Consider the following 16,385-nt stretch of genomic DNA (forward strand, 5'->3'; position numbering starts at 1 on the left):
CCCACAGACCCCCATTACGTAGATGACCTGCAACAATTTCGTTTTATCTGGCATGCTTTTTAACTTTCTTCATGATGTCAAAATCCAAATAACACATAGACGCCAAAGGAAAATGGAACAGTGGCCGAACAGGGAAAGCTTCATCCTGTTGCCAACTTTTCGACAAAGGGGCTTGGATTCGACGAAGCCTATAATATTGATGACCTACTAGCCTTTGGATATTCGCCCAAACAAATTATTACACATTTTCATGGCAGACTGTAACAGTAATGAAAATAAACTTAAAACTTGAAACTTGAAGTCAGGTCCCCATGTGAAAGCGTTGTCTCCACGCTGAGGTCTCACACATGATTTTACCATAAATGTCAGCAATATTATGAATGAGAGAAACAAAGACCTAGGCATTTAAGGAAATTTATTATAATTCTATACCGCATTCTGCTGGACATCTAAACAATGTTGGTAAAGGACATAACTTCCCAGCGTACCGTGCTGTGGTGAATATTTATTTGAGCCAGTGATTGACACGTCATGCAGTACCTTTCATAAGTGTGCAAAGATGCCCGTAATTATTATTTTGCTGGAATTCTCACGTGTGAGATTTGCCGTGTGCGTAACTGCGTATACGCAATGCACCAACCCAGTGCATTCATTTCCTTTTCTCGACGCAGGTCAACTAAAATGAGATCCGCTTCACTTTGGACTTCTGAACAACTTAAATTTTCGGCGTCTCTCTCTTTTTCCTTCCTTGCAGCTTGTTTTGCTGCCCTTCGGTCTATAATTGCTGTCGAGATGTTCGGCGTCGAAAAACTCACGAATGCGTTCGGACTACTGCTGCTATTCCAAGGTGTGGCTTCCGTCATCGGTTCGCCTGTCGCCGGTAAGTTGCAATTCACGTTAAACTGTTGAACATTGACCATTGCCTGCCGTGGTGCTACACTGTAATAGATGCTCTTTTAGACTGAATTGATGGATAGCAAAAAAAGGAGAGACAAAGTCACGAATCAGATGCACCCATGAAACATTTATAATACATGGGGAAGATATCAGTGGCGAGGTCTACGAATATTTCAGCATCTACATATCCCGGACTCGTTGCTACTCATATTTAAATCCTCATTTGCTGACTAATGACTACCTCGGGAACCGAGACGTGGCATGACGAAAGACAAGTGATGTAATTTGCACATTTTTACCTTAATTAAGCAATATGACACAGGGGAGGTGGTTTCGAGCCATGAGCAGAAAATGGACTCGATGTCTGCCGAGGGCAGCAAACACAATTGTTCACTACAAAAAGGCTGCCTCCACCAACGTATCGCTGATCCACCTACGACAGTGCGCAGTTCCGAAGCCGTGATCTGTGGTCCTGGTCCGCGCAGGACGGGATCTATATTTGAAAGCTGAGGAAGGGCTTTGTCCTTGAAAAAGACAAGAAAGACAATGTTAGCTTTCTAAAACACCAAAACATTACGGTTATTAAGTACCAAACAAGTTACTTCTACTCAGAATAGAAGCTTAGTTTTTAAAAAAATGAAAGCAATAGAGGAGCGGTGGTGTCACATTCAAATGTCAGCTGCAACAGATCCCCGTGGGGTCAGAGATGGAAGCAGCGCATTGCCCCATGTATTTGTACGATTGATTCTTAATGATAAACAATGGGAACTGTGTTCTTCAATTAACAAAAACTATACCTGCAAACCTTGCGTTCAAACTTACAGTACCGCTCGCCCTGCGCAGAATTACGCAGACGAACGCACGGCACCAATTTTTTTCTAAATTTGAATAATAAGACATTTCTCCATCTCGTTATCCTGCACAATATCTTCGCTTACGTCTCACAAAACTGCACCTTCCACCCCCATTTTTCTGTCCGCAGGTATCTTTTACGACCTGACGGGGACATACGACGCTTCCTTCTACGTCGCCGGATCGGTCATCACGCTTTCGGGTCTCATGTGCCTCCCACTTCCCTGGATTTCGCGCTGGGAGAGACGCCGGAAAGAGGCCGCCGCTCCCCAACTACCCACCATCATAACCACGACCGCGGAAAGGGACGACGAAAACGAGGAGGTCACGCTCAACCCCCGTGGTGTCTGCGTCAGCGAGGGCTGCGAGGCCGGGCTAGCGGCCACCTAGGATCGAGGCCTCCTGGTATCGCCACGGTATCGGACAGAGACCGAAAGGAAAACGACAACCAAAGACAAACCCGTCCCCGCGCATACTCACTCAGGAAGGTCGGTCTGCGCCGCTCGTTCCGTCGACCAATCTACAGCTGTGGTGGGTGACACTTCCGGACGCCGCTGTGCCTTCGGAACCACTGGGCAGATTGTGTCACACGCTGCCACCGTGTACGCTTGTGGGTGTTTCTGGAAGAGCTCGGTCGGACGCTTGGAAAACGGAAGGCGACCTTGTCGAATGGAGTCGCACTGAGTGTCTGGCGACTGGAACATTCCGCTAGCGTCTGCAACCCTTCTGCACCGGAGGCGTTTCTGGATGTCCAGATGGCTGTACTTCGTCGTCTACAACTTCGGCGCTGCAACCAACAGGTGTGCGCGTTGTTTAAGTGACGTGGTGCGCATTCCGGGTATCACTGCGAACGCCTGCTGGTTGGCTGTAGCGTCAGCGTATGTGGCTAAAGAAGCAGAACGTGTGCCCAAGTGTTGTGGTGCAGTGCTGAACGGATTCCGCATGCGGCGCTGTTCCGTGAGTGAGCCCATCGCGCCTTCAGCAGGCGGCAGACACCGAGGAGTCTGCACATTCCTTCGAAGTCACAGACATTCAGCCTCGAAAGTGCCAGGGAGAAAGGGTTCTTGCTGTACCGGTCACAAAGGCGTGCAGGATTACGCGCTCGTTAAGTCAAATTGTGCCAATAACCAACCGAGACGGAGCCGTGTGGCAGTAACATCGCTTGCCGCCATAACGGCGGATGGCTTACTTCCTGCTTACGATGGAATACTGTGACTAATGCACAACCTTCGGTTCATTCTTGTGCGCACTGTGTCGTCGTGAGTGGCGAAGGCAGTCCTTGTCACGTTCAGTCATTTCCAGGACGCTTTAGGTTATACGCACGTATGGTGATGGATGGCCTAGGTGTTCTTCGGACGCAGCCATTTCTTGCGCACGCTTGTAAGGACGAATGCTTGAGCATACTTTTACCATCGCCGCTTCATTGTAATGAATTTTAGTATTTTCACTTGGTTCTAGCTTCAAGGCTATCATAACAGTTTGTGAATGACTACCTGGTAAGCTCCAGTTACGTGGTAACGGTTCACCTTTGTTTAACCTAGCCATCCTCCTTCGGCGGGAAAATCGAAAGCATTCAACAATTTGTGTCAGTATAAAAAGAAGAACCAAATAAAGTCCGCAAGAGCACAAGTTGCTTAGTTGCCCCAGGTAGTTTGTGCTTCACGTATTCATTCATATCCACTACCATGCCTCCATACACGGGCTTAACTAGCTTCATGTGTTTAAACTACCATTTTAGTTAGTACTGTTCTGGTGTGTTTCCTCTTTTTCGCTTTCTGGTAGAGATGGTACCACTTCAAATTTAAAAGGATCTCGGTGAGAAATATTGTAACAATACATTTTCGTGCAGCTGTAGTAACGCATCCATTGTATTACAGGGTGCACGTAATATTCAGACGAATCAATAATATTGCAGCTGCGTACTCCAACGCGATAACCGAACCAATCATTTCATCACTTGTGACTGTCAGTTTTCCGTTTGTGATGATTACCACTTAGCACCGCTGCGATCAGATCAGGACTATAGAAGTAACGAATGAGAATTCATATAAAAAGTGACTCCTTAATATTTAACTATCTACAACTCTATGCACAGCTCTGATGTATTATTCAACTAATGAGCATAAAAAAACTAATATTCGACGGATTGCGGTAAAAATGTTGTTACCTGTATAGCCTTAATGCATTTCCCGACAAACTAACTCATAAAATCTTAAAATAAATTCTGGGGCTTTACGTGCTAAAACCACGATATGATTACGAGGCATGCCATATAGTGAGGGGCTCCGGATAAATTTTGGTCACGTGGAGTTCTTTAACGTGCACTCAATGCATGTTTCAGGGGCGTTTTTGCATTGCGCTTCCATCTAAATGCGGCCGCGTGGCCGGGATTCTATCACCTCAGGCTTAGCAGTGCAAAGGTAAAACCACTACGCCACCACGACGGGCGAAAGCTAACTGATAGAAGTGAAAACTGCCGTCAAACAGAGAACGTTAAAATAACCTTATGCAGTCCTTCCGCCTTCAACTATTTATCTGCTTACTATAAATGCACGACTCATTCCAGGTTCACCTGTCTCAATGACAACGTTTGTACGTATTATTGTGCATCAATTTTACGGAAAGCGGAACCACTGCCTATGGACATGTATAATTCCAGTACGTACGTATCGGGCGGAAGCTTTCATGATAACAAAGAAACTTTAAAAAATGCTAGGAAGTGCAAACGAGCAATTAAATCGAAGCTGATAGGAGTAACTTCATGGCGTAGAAAAACAGCAGTGCTGATCGCGAATAGGACAAGGGTCGATTATATTCCAGTTGAAATTAAGGGGGACTAGTGGAGTTGGGAAGGTAACTAAATGCAAAGAAGGGGAGAACTTGTGTGTAATAGCACCGATGTCAGATGAAAGAAAACATAGGCAAACGAGGCAAGGTTGAGATGACGATATCTGCAGCTACAGCACGAGTTCATCTTGACGCGAAGCAGGAGTAATTTGAAATACCTGAGATTCTTTTGTCATGGAGTAGGGCTTAAAGTATGACGAAGCCAGTGATAATTACGATGGCGACAACGATTACGACGGCGAAGATCAAATATGCACAGCGTGGCGTCTCAAAGAATTGTTCCTGTTTGTCATAAAACGTTGAGCATTCACCGGAAAACGCGCTGTCTCTTAATTTCTCCTGAACAACAGAAACAATCATTACAGCTTGATCAAAGTCGATTCAGTGCATTCAACTACCGATTCATTGTTTATTATTGATGCAAGATACCCAAACATGCATGCATAGTGGTAGAATGTCACTAACTTCCCGTTATGTATCGTCGCATACTTTTGGTGCAGGAATCATTGTACGGGGAACAGGGGCCGTGTTATATAAGGATTCTCATCGCCCGATTCAATTTCTTTTTGCTCGTCCGTCCCGCTGAGTGGCCGATATCGGTGACAGCGGTAGCGTGGCTGCGTGCGAACCAATTACGAAGGGGTAAAAAAAAACAGAAAAAAAAGAAAGGAATCGTCACATAATACAGGCTCAGGTCGCTGTTTTATCGTCGCAGGCTTCTGCGTCTCCTCGTTCGAGTTCATGCTCAATCTGTTGTCTCTTTCCGAAAAACGTGCAGCTGCCACAATGACAAAGAAAAAACTTTTTTCGTTATAGAAGCGAGTCTGTTGAGCCTGTAGCTAGCGCGTGTACTGCGTCCTAATCGCGGTGAACTTTCTTTGCTCTAAGAGCAAAGAAAGTCCTGGCACGTAACATTCGCACGAGAGACTGCATGCATGTTACATACTCAAAGCCATTCTTGAGAGTTAGCCAACTCCCGAATGGAGCACTGCAATGACTCCCGCAAAGCACTTAAAAAGGAGACCCGCAGAACCCTGCCTAACGGAGTTGGAAGCATTTTTACCAAGCACTATGTTCAATACAATTCACAGCAAGCCAATGATGAATGCGGTTCTTCAAGACAGACTTGAAGTCGAAGCTCAGCTGGTTGTTCGCCACAGTTCCAAAATATTTCCTAAAGCAATCGTTTGTTGCTCCAAGTGTTGACGCCACGTGGTCTCGCAATTATTTCTCTGTCTTTTATTCATTCCAGCTTCAGTGTTTGATATCTCGTGCTTACAATGCGTGCCACATCTTTGTCAACTTAAAGCATCCACGCGTAACACAAGCGTGGCAATTGTACATAAGCCGAGGCTGTTTTAATAAAACAAGTCAAGCAAACAGCGATGTGTGCTCCTTTTTCATTATTGAACAGAACACACGAAAACATTTCAGTTCACCAAAGCGCGGTGCAATATGCTAATTAATCACACGGAATACGTAAGGGATCCAACACCAGACATGCAAGTTGGTTTTTGATTTCTTTGTTAGCATTAACGAAGTGTAGCAGCAGTTACACGTTTAATGTGTAATTTAAAACAAAGTTTCAAATATAAAAGTTAAACATTTGAAGTTTTCTTGCGTGTTACTGCACCAATGTACGACATTTCACATTGCGGAACCGTAATATAATTGGCAAAGTACGTTGTTCACATACATATTGAGTTAAAAGACCCCTCAGCAGGTCCCATAGCAAGTATTGCTTATACGCTGGAACCTCTTACGTATCCTCTAGGAAGCCTTCTGCCGCGAAATGTTTTTCAAATCGGCTCATTAATAGCCGAGGTATAAATATTCCAGTGTTGCGAACCCATGATTTCAGGAGGCGAGCTTCACTGCAAACAGACGATCTCTCCACTTGACCCGTCTAGCTTGCGCAAGCGAAATTCCTTCCCTGCGTTCTCCCATACCGGACCTCGAGGATCACGTGACGCATAGATTAGGGGCGCAGCGTTTTCTTTTTTCTGCGCGGCGCATTTTTGTTGACGGCGTCTCGTGCGAGCTGTTCCGATTGTCTCGTTTCGCGCAGCACACAATTTCGCGAGCTGTGCACGAGGACACCTGAGTAGCGGTATATGTCTGTGCTGCAAAAATACTGTGGCAGACACAAGTGGATCACAGAGCATCAGGCCACGCTGGAACACAGTTGAAAATTGCATAGTTTCTGTGTCTGCGCGTGCGACTGCAGGACGTGGGAACAAGCATACGAAATGGAATTGCTTACCATGCTGCGGTGCGAAGTAAAACAACAACGTGCAGACGTACGGTTTGTGTGTTTTATTATTTCTCTAAGCTTTATTTCATCTATTCCAGCAACATATTACACAGATGACAGATGTTGGCTTGAGTAATTCTTGAAGTAACGCGTCATCACGAACGACGTCACAGCACGAACACATGTACGTAAGCGCACTAGCATGTGTACGTCATCCGGCTTGAAGCGCAACGGCCGCGAGGGAAAGAAAAAACGGCGTTTGGTTTGAAATTTCAGATCTTTCCGCGGATCGTAACGATGCAATAGTTTGCAGACACGATCGTTGTGGTGCATTGTATGCTCTACGCTTGTCAGCTCAATATGGCCACACCTGGTGAGGTCTTTAAGAGCTAACTAGTATGAGCATTCTGCCTTGTGCACTGTGTAATATGAGGCCCACAGTACAAAGGTAAAATTAATTATTTCTTTGCCTTACCTTATGTTATAATGCGATAAAGAAGCTATGCGATAACTGTGGCCATGTCTAAAAGGAAGAAGCCGCGTGGAGGGGGCACCTTTTGAAGTTGAGACGACGATCTTCGTAGAACCTTTCTGAATTTTGCAGATGGATGTGCAGTGCGCCGTGTAGATAAAGCCCCATGACTCGATACATCATCTCGTATGATTAAGTGCATCGAATAAACATTATGCGGAATATTTCATTTGATACTGTTCTCACATCTTAAAGTTAACGTTGTCGTGAAATATTTATTCCTGTTTCACTGACTGCCCCAATAGTCCGTCGAAAGTATATTTTAGCGAAGAGTAGACGTACGTACATACATACAAAGAAAGAACGACAGACGTAAGACCTGTCGACCAGTGGCTCCGCCTGGTCAGAAACAATTACAAGTGAATTTTGTTGAATGCGCAGAGTTGAAAACCAACATTTCGCTCTTTCAACAGTTGATTGTTGGGAAATGATTCGCGCAAAATACTACCGATAATTGTTTTTTTTTAATTTCAAGTTATTCGAAGGACAAGGGCTACCTTGGGATCGAGGACCTGAAGTGTTTGGGATGCAAATATTTTTGTTTTTTTACTTTAACAATACGCTGGGTGCACACTGACCTTTTCTTCGCCACGTCTTAACGCATTCCACCGTTGACACGCAGAATGTACGGTCACCATGGAAACGGCCAGTGACGTCGCGAGTAAAAGGAAAGAGCAAACAGGCACATTCTAATCGTGAGGCTTATAGCGCGTTAAAAAGACAAGGACGAAGGTGAGACGTGACACACACAGGCGCTAACTTGCAACAATCTTTATTTCGAGCAAGGGACCCATACATATATACAACTTTTTCGCGTGCATCATACATGCGCTGTTTACAAAAAACCCTGTGTTGATTTTCGCGTGCATCATACAGCGCATGTATGATGCACGCGAAAAAGTTGTATATATGTATGGGTCCCTTGCTCGAAATAAAGATTGTTGCAAGTTAGCGCCTGTGTGTGTCACGTCTCACCTCCGTCCTTGCATTTTTAACGCGCTATAAGCCTCACGATGTCTTACCAACAAGCCCAAATCACTGCTTTACAGCACATTCTAATGCTGGCCTCTCCGAGTGCGCATCTCAGGCCCGCGCATCCTCATCAGACGAGAGCCAATGTCACACGCCGGCAGGAGACCCACTCGGGATTCGATCGAAGGCGAATCATTGCACTTGACCTTGAACGGCCGCGAGACGCATCTGGAATCGAGTGCTTGTGTCGACACCGCGTGGTCTACGAACGACGCGGCCGAGTGGCTTAGAGTTAAAAGGGGAGCAAAGGAGTATGAGGCACGGATAAGTTATGCATACACACGTGAGCGTATAGGTATACGGACCACAAGGCTCACAAGAACTACACTTCTTCGCAAGTCAGACGCACAAAGTGAAATTGAAAACTGTGCTGGAAAGTCGGCACGGCAAGTATGGGCAGCATTCCTCAATTTTAAGTTACATTCATAAGCAGTGCAGAAAATCCGCTTCATCGCGGAATCACTGGTCCGTGTACTTTTGCTGAGGGAAGTACTCGCTCTTATTTCGGTTGATTGCTTCCAATGCCTGCAGAGACAGGGCGTGCGATAATTAATTTTCTTTCCTGTTAATTTTTTGCGTTAGCTGAAGAACCTGAACCTCGAAATGTCAGAAAATATACTGGAAAGCCTAAAAGCGCCCTAAACAATTCACTATAATAGCTTTTGTACGAAAAAACTTCAGTTCCTTTTCTCAGGAGATGCATGCCTTCGTGATGACGTCATGGCACAGAAGGTGGTCAAGTAGGAGCAGGACATTGAGACGTTTCGGACACCTGGTAGACCAGCTTCCAAAGTCCATGCTTTCTGAAAGTGACAGTTCATCCACGATGATGATTACTTATTGGCATCCCCTTTGAAAGGTGGCGTGGGCAAACAGTCATCTAGCCGGCTTGAGTTATTCAGGTATGCTATACGTGTTTTCATTCTAGCGTCTTTTTAATCTTTTCTCTCTTATTCGTAACTTCTGTATCTACCTTCTACCACTAGTATGCCTGTAACGGATCCGGTCGTATCAATCACTTTCCTGTTGTATCCACCAATACTCCTAATGTCTCTAGCTTATCTGTACTGCTGACCGCTTGATGCTTCCGTCAACTTTAAATCTAAATGCTTATGGAACAGTTAATGGGTGGTAATGCCGTCGATGTCAGGAGGGGACACTACCCGTGGAAAAAAATAATAAAGTGGTAGTGACGCCCTAATCTGTAAAAAAAAAGTGGCGTACGTAATATTTTTGTATTGGTGCAATTATTTTTATTTTTGTTTAGACTCGGGATTGGGGCTCTATGTTTTGTAATTTTGCAACATCTTGCAACTCGGCACGGATCCACTGTGGACTAGGCATAGGAATTTTTCAAACACCACTCGATGGGCGCTTTAAGTGGATGCCGGTTTTTTAGATCTAAAGCCTTATCAAATGCGGATTCATGTCTAGCGGCAAGTCAATGAAATTTAGGCACACTACCGTCGCGCGTTGGTTTCGCTACGAGAACTACTACACTCCCTGTTCTTGACCTTCGCATTAACTTGACCTTTGATTAATCTTTCTTACTTAGCCAGCTGTGTACCCCCGGCCACGTACCTTATGTTTATTTTGCTTTCTTTTATACTTCTCGAGTATGTAGGGCACTATAACGCGCCGAATCATGATCAGCATTGCTATGATCATGATCATGATCAGCATTGCTTCAAACACAATTCATATCTATTCCCAAATGTCTGAAAAGAGTTTAGTTTTATTGACCGAGAATCATAAAACAAGAATTATGCAGCGTATATACAGGACGCATTAACTGTGGCAGCAACAACAACAACAAAAAAGAACACCTGCATCAGTACTGTGTGCTCCAAATCTTACGCATAATAATCCCAACGCGTGATCAGCATATTAATGCACAACTTCTTCAATAGATAGTTTGCATTGACGTCAACGTGGCCGCCATTTCGAGTAATACACGTCGAAAAGCTGCGTATGCATGCTACAGGCGCCCTTTGCGCCGAGGAACAAATCGATAACAGGCATAATCTAGTGAAAAACGGCCACCGTCAAAAAGCAAAACAATTGCACGCGTGATAACATGGTGCACTGGTATCATCGTGGCCGCCATGTTTGGGTACTTGCGCGGTGAGGAGCTGCGTCCGTTATGTGATGTGAAAACCATCTATTTCAGAGTGACCAAGAAGGAGGAAAGAGAAAAGTAGAAAGCAGGGAGGTTAACCAGAATAACGTCCGGTTTAGAGGTACCAAAGAACACAGTAACATACCGTAACCTGCCGTAACAACCAGAATGCAGACACAGCTTTCGTCGCGCTTCAAAATGTTATTCTTGCCTCGCGTACGTCCTAATTATACGCCGGTCTTTGATCTTCAATCGGCAGGAAGGTGGGAACGAACTAATTTGTGTTTAGGGTCGATGTAATATTTCACTCGATACAGTCAGTTTCCCAGTTCCTCAAAAAGAATTGGTATGTGTTTCGAACAACGTAAAACAATTTATATTCCGCCCTCTTTCAAGATCGCAGGAAATTGGCATCCGCGCACATCTTGGCGCAGACATAACTTTGTAACTTATCTGTCCTTGTGCACACTCCGTAACCTGCTGTGCGTTCGAAAACATCGTAGTGCAAAGTGGCAAAGCGTCTACGACACACCTGTCAGTCAGTAGGTCAATCAATGCAATCAATGCAATCAATCAATCAATCAATCAATCAATCAATCACACGAAGTGTGTCATGATGAGGACAGAAAATGAAACTCGTTGCCTAGACGTACCCCTTGTGCACCTTCGGTAACTTCAGGTGCTTCTCAAGTGCGACCCAGTGGGTCACAGCTGGCAGTCAAACGAAGACCGCTGAAACCGGCACTTGCCCTGTGTTTCTTACTCACTTCACGTGAGAACTTTTCACATTATAACACATGGCCCCTAGATGTAACACGCCTCGGAAACACCGCGCTCAACAAGCGCAAAATTAGCGCCACAGGAATTACGAAAACACGCGGAGGAGCAAAACAAAACATTTCAGGGGGGTGCATCGTAGCCGACGAACTTCACGAGTGCGTTTTTCCGCAGTGGCTTCAACTATCCCCCTCCTCCCACCCTTTTTTTTTTCGAGAGAGAGAAGGAGACGCTATAAAAATATGTTTTTAGTACTCAAATAAAGGCCAATCGTCTTTTATTTGAGCATCAGAATTATTTAAACCTATTTAAATATTACATTTTGTTTGAATAAAATAAAGCGTGTCATATTTCTTTACTTCAAAAGGTTATTTTTTATTAATAGTGCTTGTCAACCCGCCCCCCAACTGCTAGACGCGGTTCAATCGCAAGTGCCAAATCCCCCTCATTGTTCATGTCGTCGCCAATTGCTTCTGGACCGCTTTTCGTCCAAACACTTCGTCACCATGTGGGTTGAGCTTGCTTTTGGCACTCGCTCTGGCTTACTCGGTTGCATACTATGCTTCCAACAACGTTTGCTGCTAGCCATTACGCTGCACTATACACGGTTTCCCGGGTCCGATAGCAACAGCGAGCCTGCGGCTCTAAGAAATGTCCGGTCGCGTGTTTTATCAGTCAACTTCGCCGAGACAAACAGCGTGTTTATAGGCTGTTTAGGTAGATGCCGATTTAGTGGCCGCAGACCAATTAATAGACACCTTTAGTTGGGCGTCCGGAGCCCCCCACATATGCAGCGCACGAGATCGTGCGTACTGTAAGAGCTGAGGTCGGGCATGAAATAAGTGGTAGCTGGCCGATGCCGTCGTCCGACTCATCCAAGCTAAGGACGTTGTTGAAGGGAGGGACTTGTTCTCATCGAGAACGAGGACTACGGGATTTATTTAGAATATTTACATTAAGACAGGAGATAAATTTCAACAGTCTAGCATGACTGCCAAATGGAGCACAAAGCACACCGAGCAGCAGAAAACTGCTGCTTAAAAACTCTCTGTCCTCCCTACATCCCTAGGTGAGGGAAAACTGCCGTCCAAACTTCGTCCAATCAGACCGTCCAAAGTCGTTGTAGTCGTAGTCGAGCCACCTGTGAAGGGGGAGGGTTCACACACTCACGTCCACACTTTTGTTTCACTGAACACACCGAGCGCAGAGGGTCCTCGCAGACAGGGATTGTCACGCTTGACAAACAGGTGCCTCTTGATTCCAGAGCTGACTCCGCAGTTAGCCGCCGCGTCTGTCAAACGACTCTGACGATTACTGGGGCCCGTGAGAAAGCGACGTAAAACACCCTTTCCCAGGAGTTCTCTTGCTCCAATCAGACCGTGAAGGCGACAGCGAACCAACTAACAATACTCGGTCCGCCAAACGCGGCTAGCCTTGCTGGCACCGTGGGGCTGTCCGAGGAAACGCATTGTTGGCTTTAGAAAGCGACTCGTCGCAGCGGGCTGGGAAAAGTTCGAAGGACGCTACCCCCGCACGTCGATCGAAACAGCTGCAGTGGAGTGGGGAACGTTCGCAGGTCAGTACCCCTGCAGGCTGATCGTAACAGTACTTAACGAAGCACGCGCGCACGAAACGGCAATAGTTGGCCGGATGCAAAAGTTGAGGCGATTGCTGACTTGTACGCCGCGCAGGAACCGGTAGTGTACCACTCAGCGCCGCCATATGCCAGCTTCTGAAACTGTGTAGCCGATATCAGCAGCCATGAAGTCAAACCACAAGACAAGGTCATATCTTCGACCGGAGACATATCCAAGAAATTCAGTGCCATTCCACTCTGTGAATGTAGATGACCAGCGAAGCTGTGTATAGTGATTACTACATTGATTGAATAAAAACACACACGTGACTTCGTGATTCTACCGTCTTTTATTTTATTTGGAACCATAGTGATCATCGCTTTACGGTCACTATGGCAGACGGCCATGTACTGAACGACGATGCTAGAAATATTTCTAGCAAACGTCAAGTCTATACATGACCGATAGCGCGTAGTTGGTACATTGACATGAGTGTATCATTGAATACCGAACCTATCTTCCTCGCGGTATTCGGGGACCCGACGGGTATCGCCCATACGCTTGGCGTTGCTGGCCCGCTCGTCGTCGGTGGTCTCCTTCCTCCGCCGGCGTGCCTATTCCCATTTCTGTTCGCGAAGGCGATCTTCAGGGACACGCTGCTCTTCTTCGTCGGGCGAAAGGCGGCCGCGCGACGCTCCAGGCCCGTCGACCGAAGGGCGCTCGGCGTTAGCGGCTTTCCGCCAGCTCCGCGCCCATTCCCGCTTCTGCTGACGCCGTCGCTCTTAGGGGGCACGCTGCCCTTCCTCGGTGCGCACAATACGCGTCCCACTCATAGCAAGGCCACAGCGCGACTGCTCATAACGTCGCCAGGCGATGACAACGTCACAGTAAAGAGGCGCATACATACCTTGGACTATAAAGGCGACTTTAGCGTTTATATGGGAGAATTCTCGTTGTACACGGGCTCGAATAGTCAAACGCAATTTTTTTCCAGACCCTAGGTACATACATCTTCGCTGTAAAATGCGCTCTCGTGCGCTCTCCTGCGGACGTGCGCAGGAGACCGTGCGTGCTCCTGCGCACTGCGCATGCGCAATGCCGCCTCCGCGGGTTTCCTGCGTAAGCAGAGCTGCTGCGGACGGATACTGCGGATAATGACAGGCTGTTACTAGGAATTTGGTTTATTGTAAAATATTCATTTGCAGCTTATACTGAAACAATTGTCCATGGGTGGGCTGTGCATACGCTGAGCGAAACATTGTGGCACGCACTCCTCCCGTCGCCGACGACCGTGGCATTGGCAGAGCACTGAAAACGCACTGCGAAGCGGCAGACGTTATGTTACATGCGCCCCAGTGATATGGACCAATCACTCACGACAGAAAAAAGAAAAAAAGCATCATCTGAATTTCGACGCTAAAGAAGACAAGGTCGACGTACATAATGGTTTAAATGACTCTATGGGTAAATTTTTATTATACATCTCCATTCTGTCCCTTTCTGTCTATTCTTTCATGGTCATTATTCACGCATTTCATATCTTATTCTTATCGTATTTCACGCGCAATTACGTAGACCTTTTCTTTAGCATCGACACTTGGTTGACCCTTGGCCGAAACCGTAAATTGTGCAGTCTATGTGGCTAATTTTTTACTGTGTGGGCGCTAAATACGCCCATACAGAATAAATTTTACTGCTCTACTACTAACTCTCGCTTTTTGTGGGCACCGGCAAAACCGCCTTCCAGAAATCATTGCCTCGTGCGACCTCTGCTCAGTTGATGTGAGCTCGTTCCATCTCGCACATATTATGGGAGTGTCCTGTTACATCAGCTAAATTGGCAGTAGCTCCGGAGGCTCTTGCGTCGAAGCGGGCCATCGCTCTGCGCAACTCCAATCTCAAGATACAAGAGTGGACAGTAAAGCGGGCCCGAGAGACGGCGACGAGAGAACGCCTCGAATTCTCCTCCTGGGAGACCTGGGCCCGGATCGTTAAACTTTGTCGCATTTAAATAAAGTTGTTCCCGTCCATTTCTCAAAAGCGTGCCGTAAGGCGGCTTTGCCTCTACATGTCTACATCTGCGGCAGTGCACCCTTTACAGGAGTATAGGACATCGTGGTTATTCTTTTTTACTGTACAGGCGCTAATTAAGCCCGTACAACTAATCTTCTCTGCCCTGCAACTAATTCTCGCTTCTTGTCTATTTTACATCTGCACTTATTTGCCGCTTACGACTCGTTACAATGCTCTGGAGGCGCGAAGGGACCGTTTTCTTTTTACAAGTGGTTACAAGATTTCCATAACTAGGATACGCCAACCCCCGTGAAGTCAACTAAGAATGCCTTGTTTTCAAAAACTGCCCATTCGTCATTAGCAAGCAAGAGCTACCAGCAAGAAGACCCAAGTGTCTCACTGGCGATTTTTTCGGTCCGGTGGAGTACGACAGGGAAGCTCTAGTTATGCGACGCGTCACATTGAGAATAAAATGCGATGGCCATGGTGAGCCGCTGCTTGTGCCAATGTTCTTGTGCGCGAGGGAAAGAAATACTAGCGCATCCAATTCTTTCTCATTGCGACACGCCATGCAGGCATGTGCTGAAAAGTGTGGCCTCTGAGAACACAATCGTGCTGGTGAAACCTTGGAGGTCACGATTAGCTAAGACAAAGCTGGCACGGTGACGTTCGTTGAAGTTTACCAGCAGAGGTTAAGCCAGTGCTTACCACTACTTCACCTCTGAAATAGAGCCTTGTCGGTTGGAATCCGCCCCCTGATCAAGTGATTTTGCTCTTTAATGTAAATGCTAGGCTAAGGCTAAATTAAAAATAATAACTGGTTGTTCCCAACGAAAGTATTATCTTTCTTTGGGTGAGTAGGTAACATAATCTTGGATTGTAGCGCGAAGGGACACGGACACAGACTAGAAGCAAACAGGATGAGCGGTATTCATGACATGATCTCCAGCAAAATTTGTCAAGATGTTCTGAGCTAATCGTAAAACCAGTGATGCAAAGACAAAAGTATACCGGTATATGTACGGCAAAATTAACTACCTAGCGTTCTTCCACTCAACACTTCACCTTGACTAAAGAAAGTAGATGGTAGCGCCACCCTTCGACAGAAGGGGTCATTGTGGTTAACTGACATTCCACAGCAACTCTTTAGAAGCGTAGCTTCTTCAATCGAGGGGCGTCGCTGTGTTCAACTCAGTCGTTGAGCACAGCGCTGCGTTCAACTCGAGATAAGCAGTAGACGTTTAGAGTATTGGTGAAAAAAAAAAGCTTACCGACGATTACGATACTCCCTCATGCGAAATTTAGCGCAACTCTATACGTGTTTTCATTTCGCGATATGTTGACTCGCATGAGCAATTTGTCTCGCGTGGCACGTTCCAAACGCGGAACGTGTCGCGTGCGGCGATCTCCCCTTTAGTGTGGCGCGTCCGCCTCACTAAAGGGGAGATCGTGAGAGGGAGCGAATGGGTGGCGAGGGAGTGCAAT

General features: G+C 46.2%; 1 protein-coding gene and 1 long non-coding RNA gene across 9 annotated transcripts in view; one reads left to right on the forward strand and one right to left on the reverse strand.

Annotated features, from left to right (window-relative positions):
- The window catches only part of LOC139059266 (monocarboxylate transporter 13-like), a 79,860-nt gene extending 73,882 nt beyond the window's left edge, over positions 1–5,978 (forward strand). For all 5 annotated transcript variants that reach the window (XM_070537454.1, XM_070537456.1, XM_070537457.1 and 2 more), the window contains exons 5-6: positions 755–880; positions 1,880–5,978. In XM_070537454.1, coding sequence (XP_070393555.1) covers positions 755–880; positions 1,880–2,139 — 386 coding nt within the window. In that variant the 3' untranslated portion in view covers positions 2,140–5,978. The remainder of the gene's footprint in view (positions 1–754; positions 881–1,879) is intronic.
- The window catches only part of LOC139059268 (uncharacterized), a 380,230-nt gene that overhangs the window by 356,102 nt on the left and 7,743 nt on the right, over positions 1–16,385 (reverse strand). The window contains exon 3 of one of the 4 annotated variants that reach the window (XR_011514032.1): positions 891–1,421. The exons of 1 other annotated variant lie outside the window; for it this stretch is intronic. This is a non-coding gene — a long non-coding RNA (uncharacterized lncRNA). Of the gene's footprint in view, positions 1–890; positions 1,422–5,074; positions 5,214–8,376; positions 9,218–16,385 lie in introns of those variants that run through there. 2 more of the 4 variants (XR_011514034.1, XR_011514031.1) reach the window with 2 other exon arrangements.

Source organism: Dermacentor albipictus, chromosome 4 (assembly GCF_038994185.2).
Source record: "Dermacentor albipictus isolate Rhodes 1998 colony chromosome 4, USDA_Dalb.pri_finalv2, whole genome shotgun sequence".
NCBI lineage: Eukaryota > Metazoa > Arthropoda > Arachnida > Ixodida > Ixodidae > Dermacentor > Dermacentor albipictus.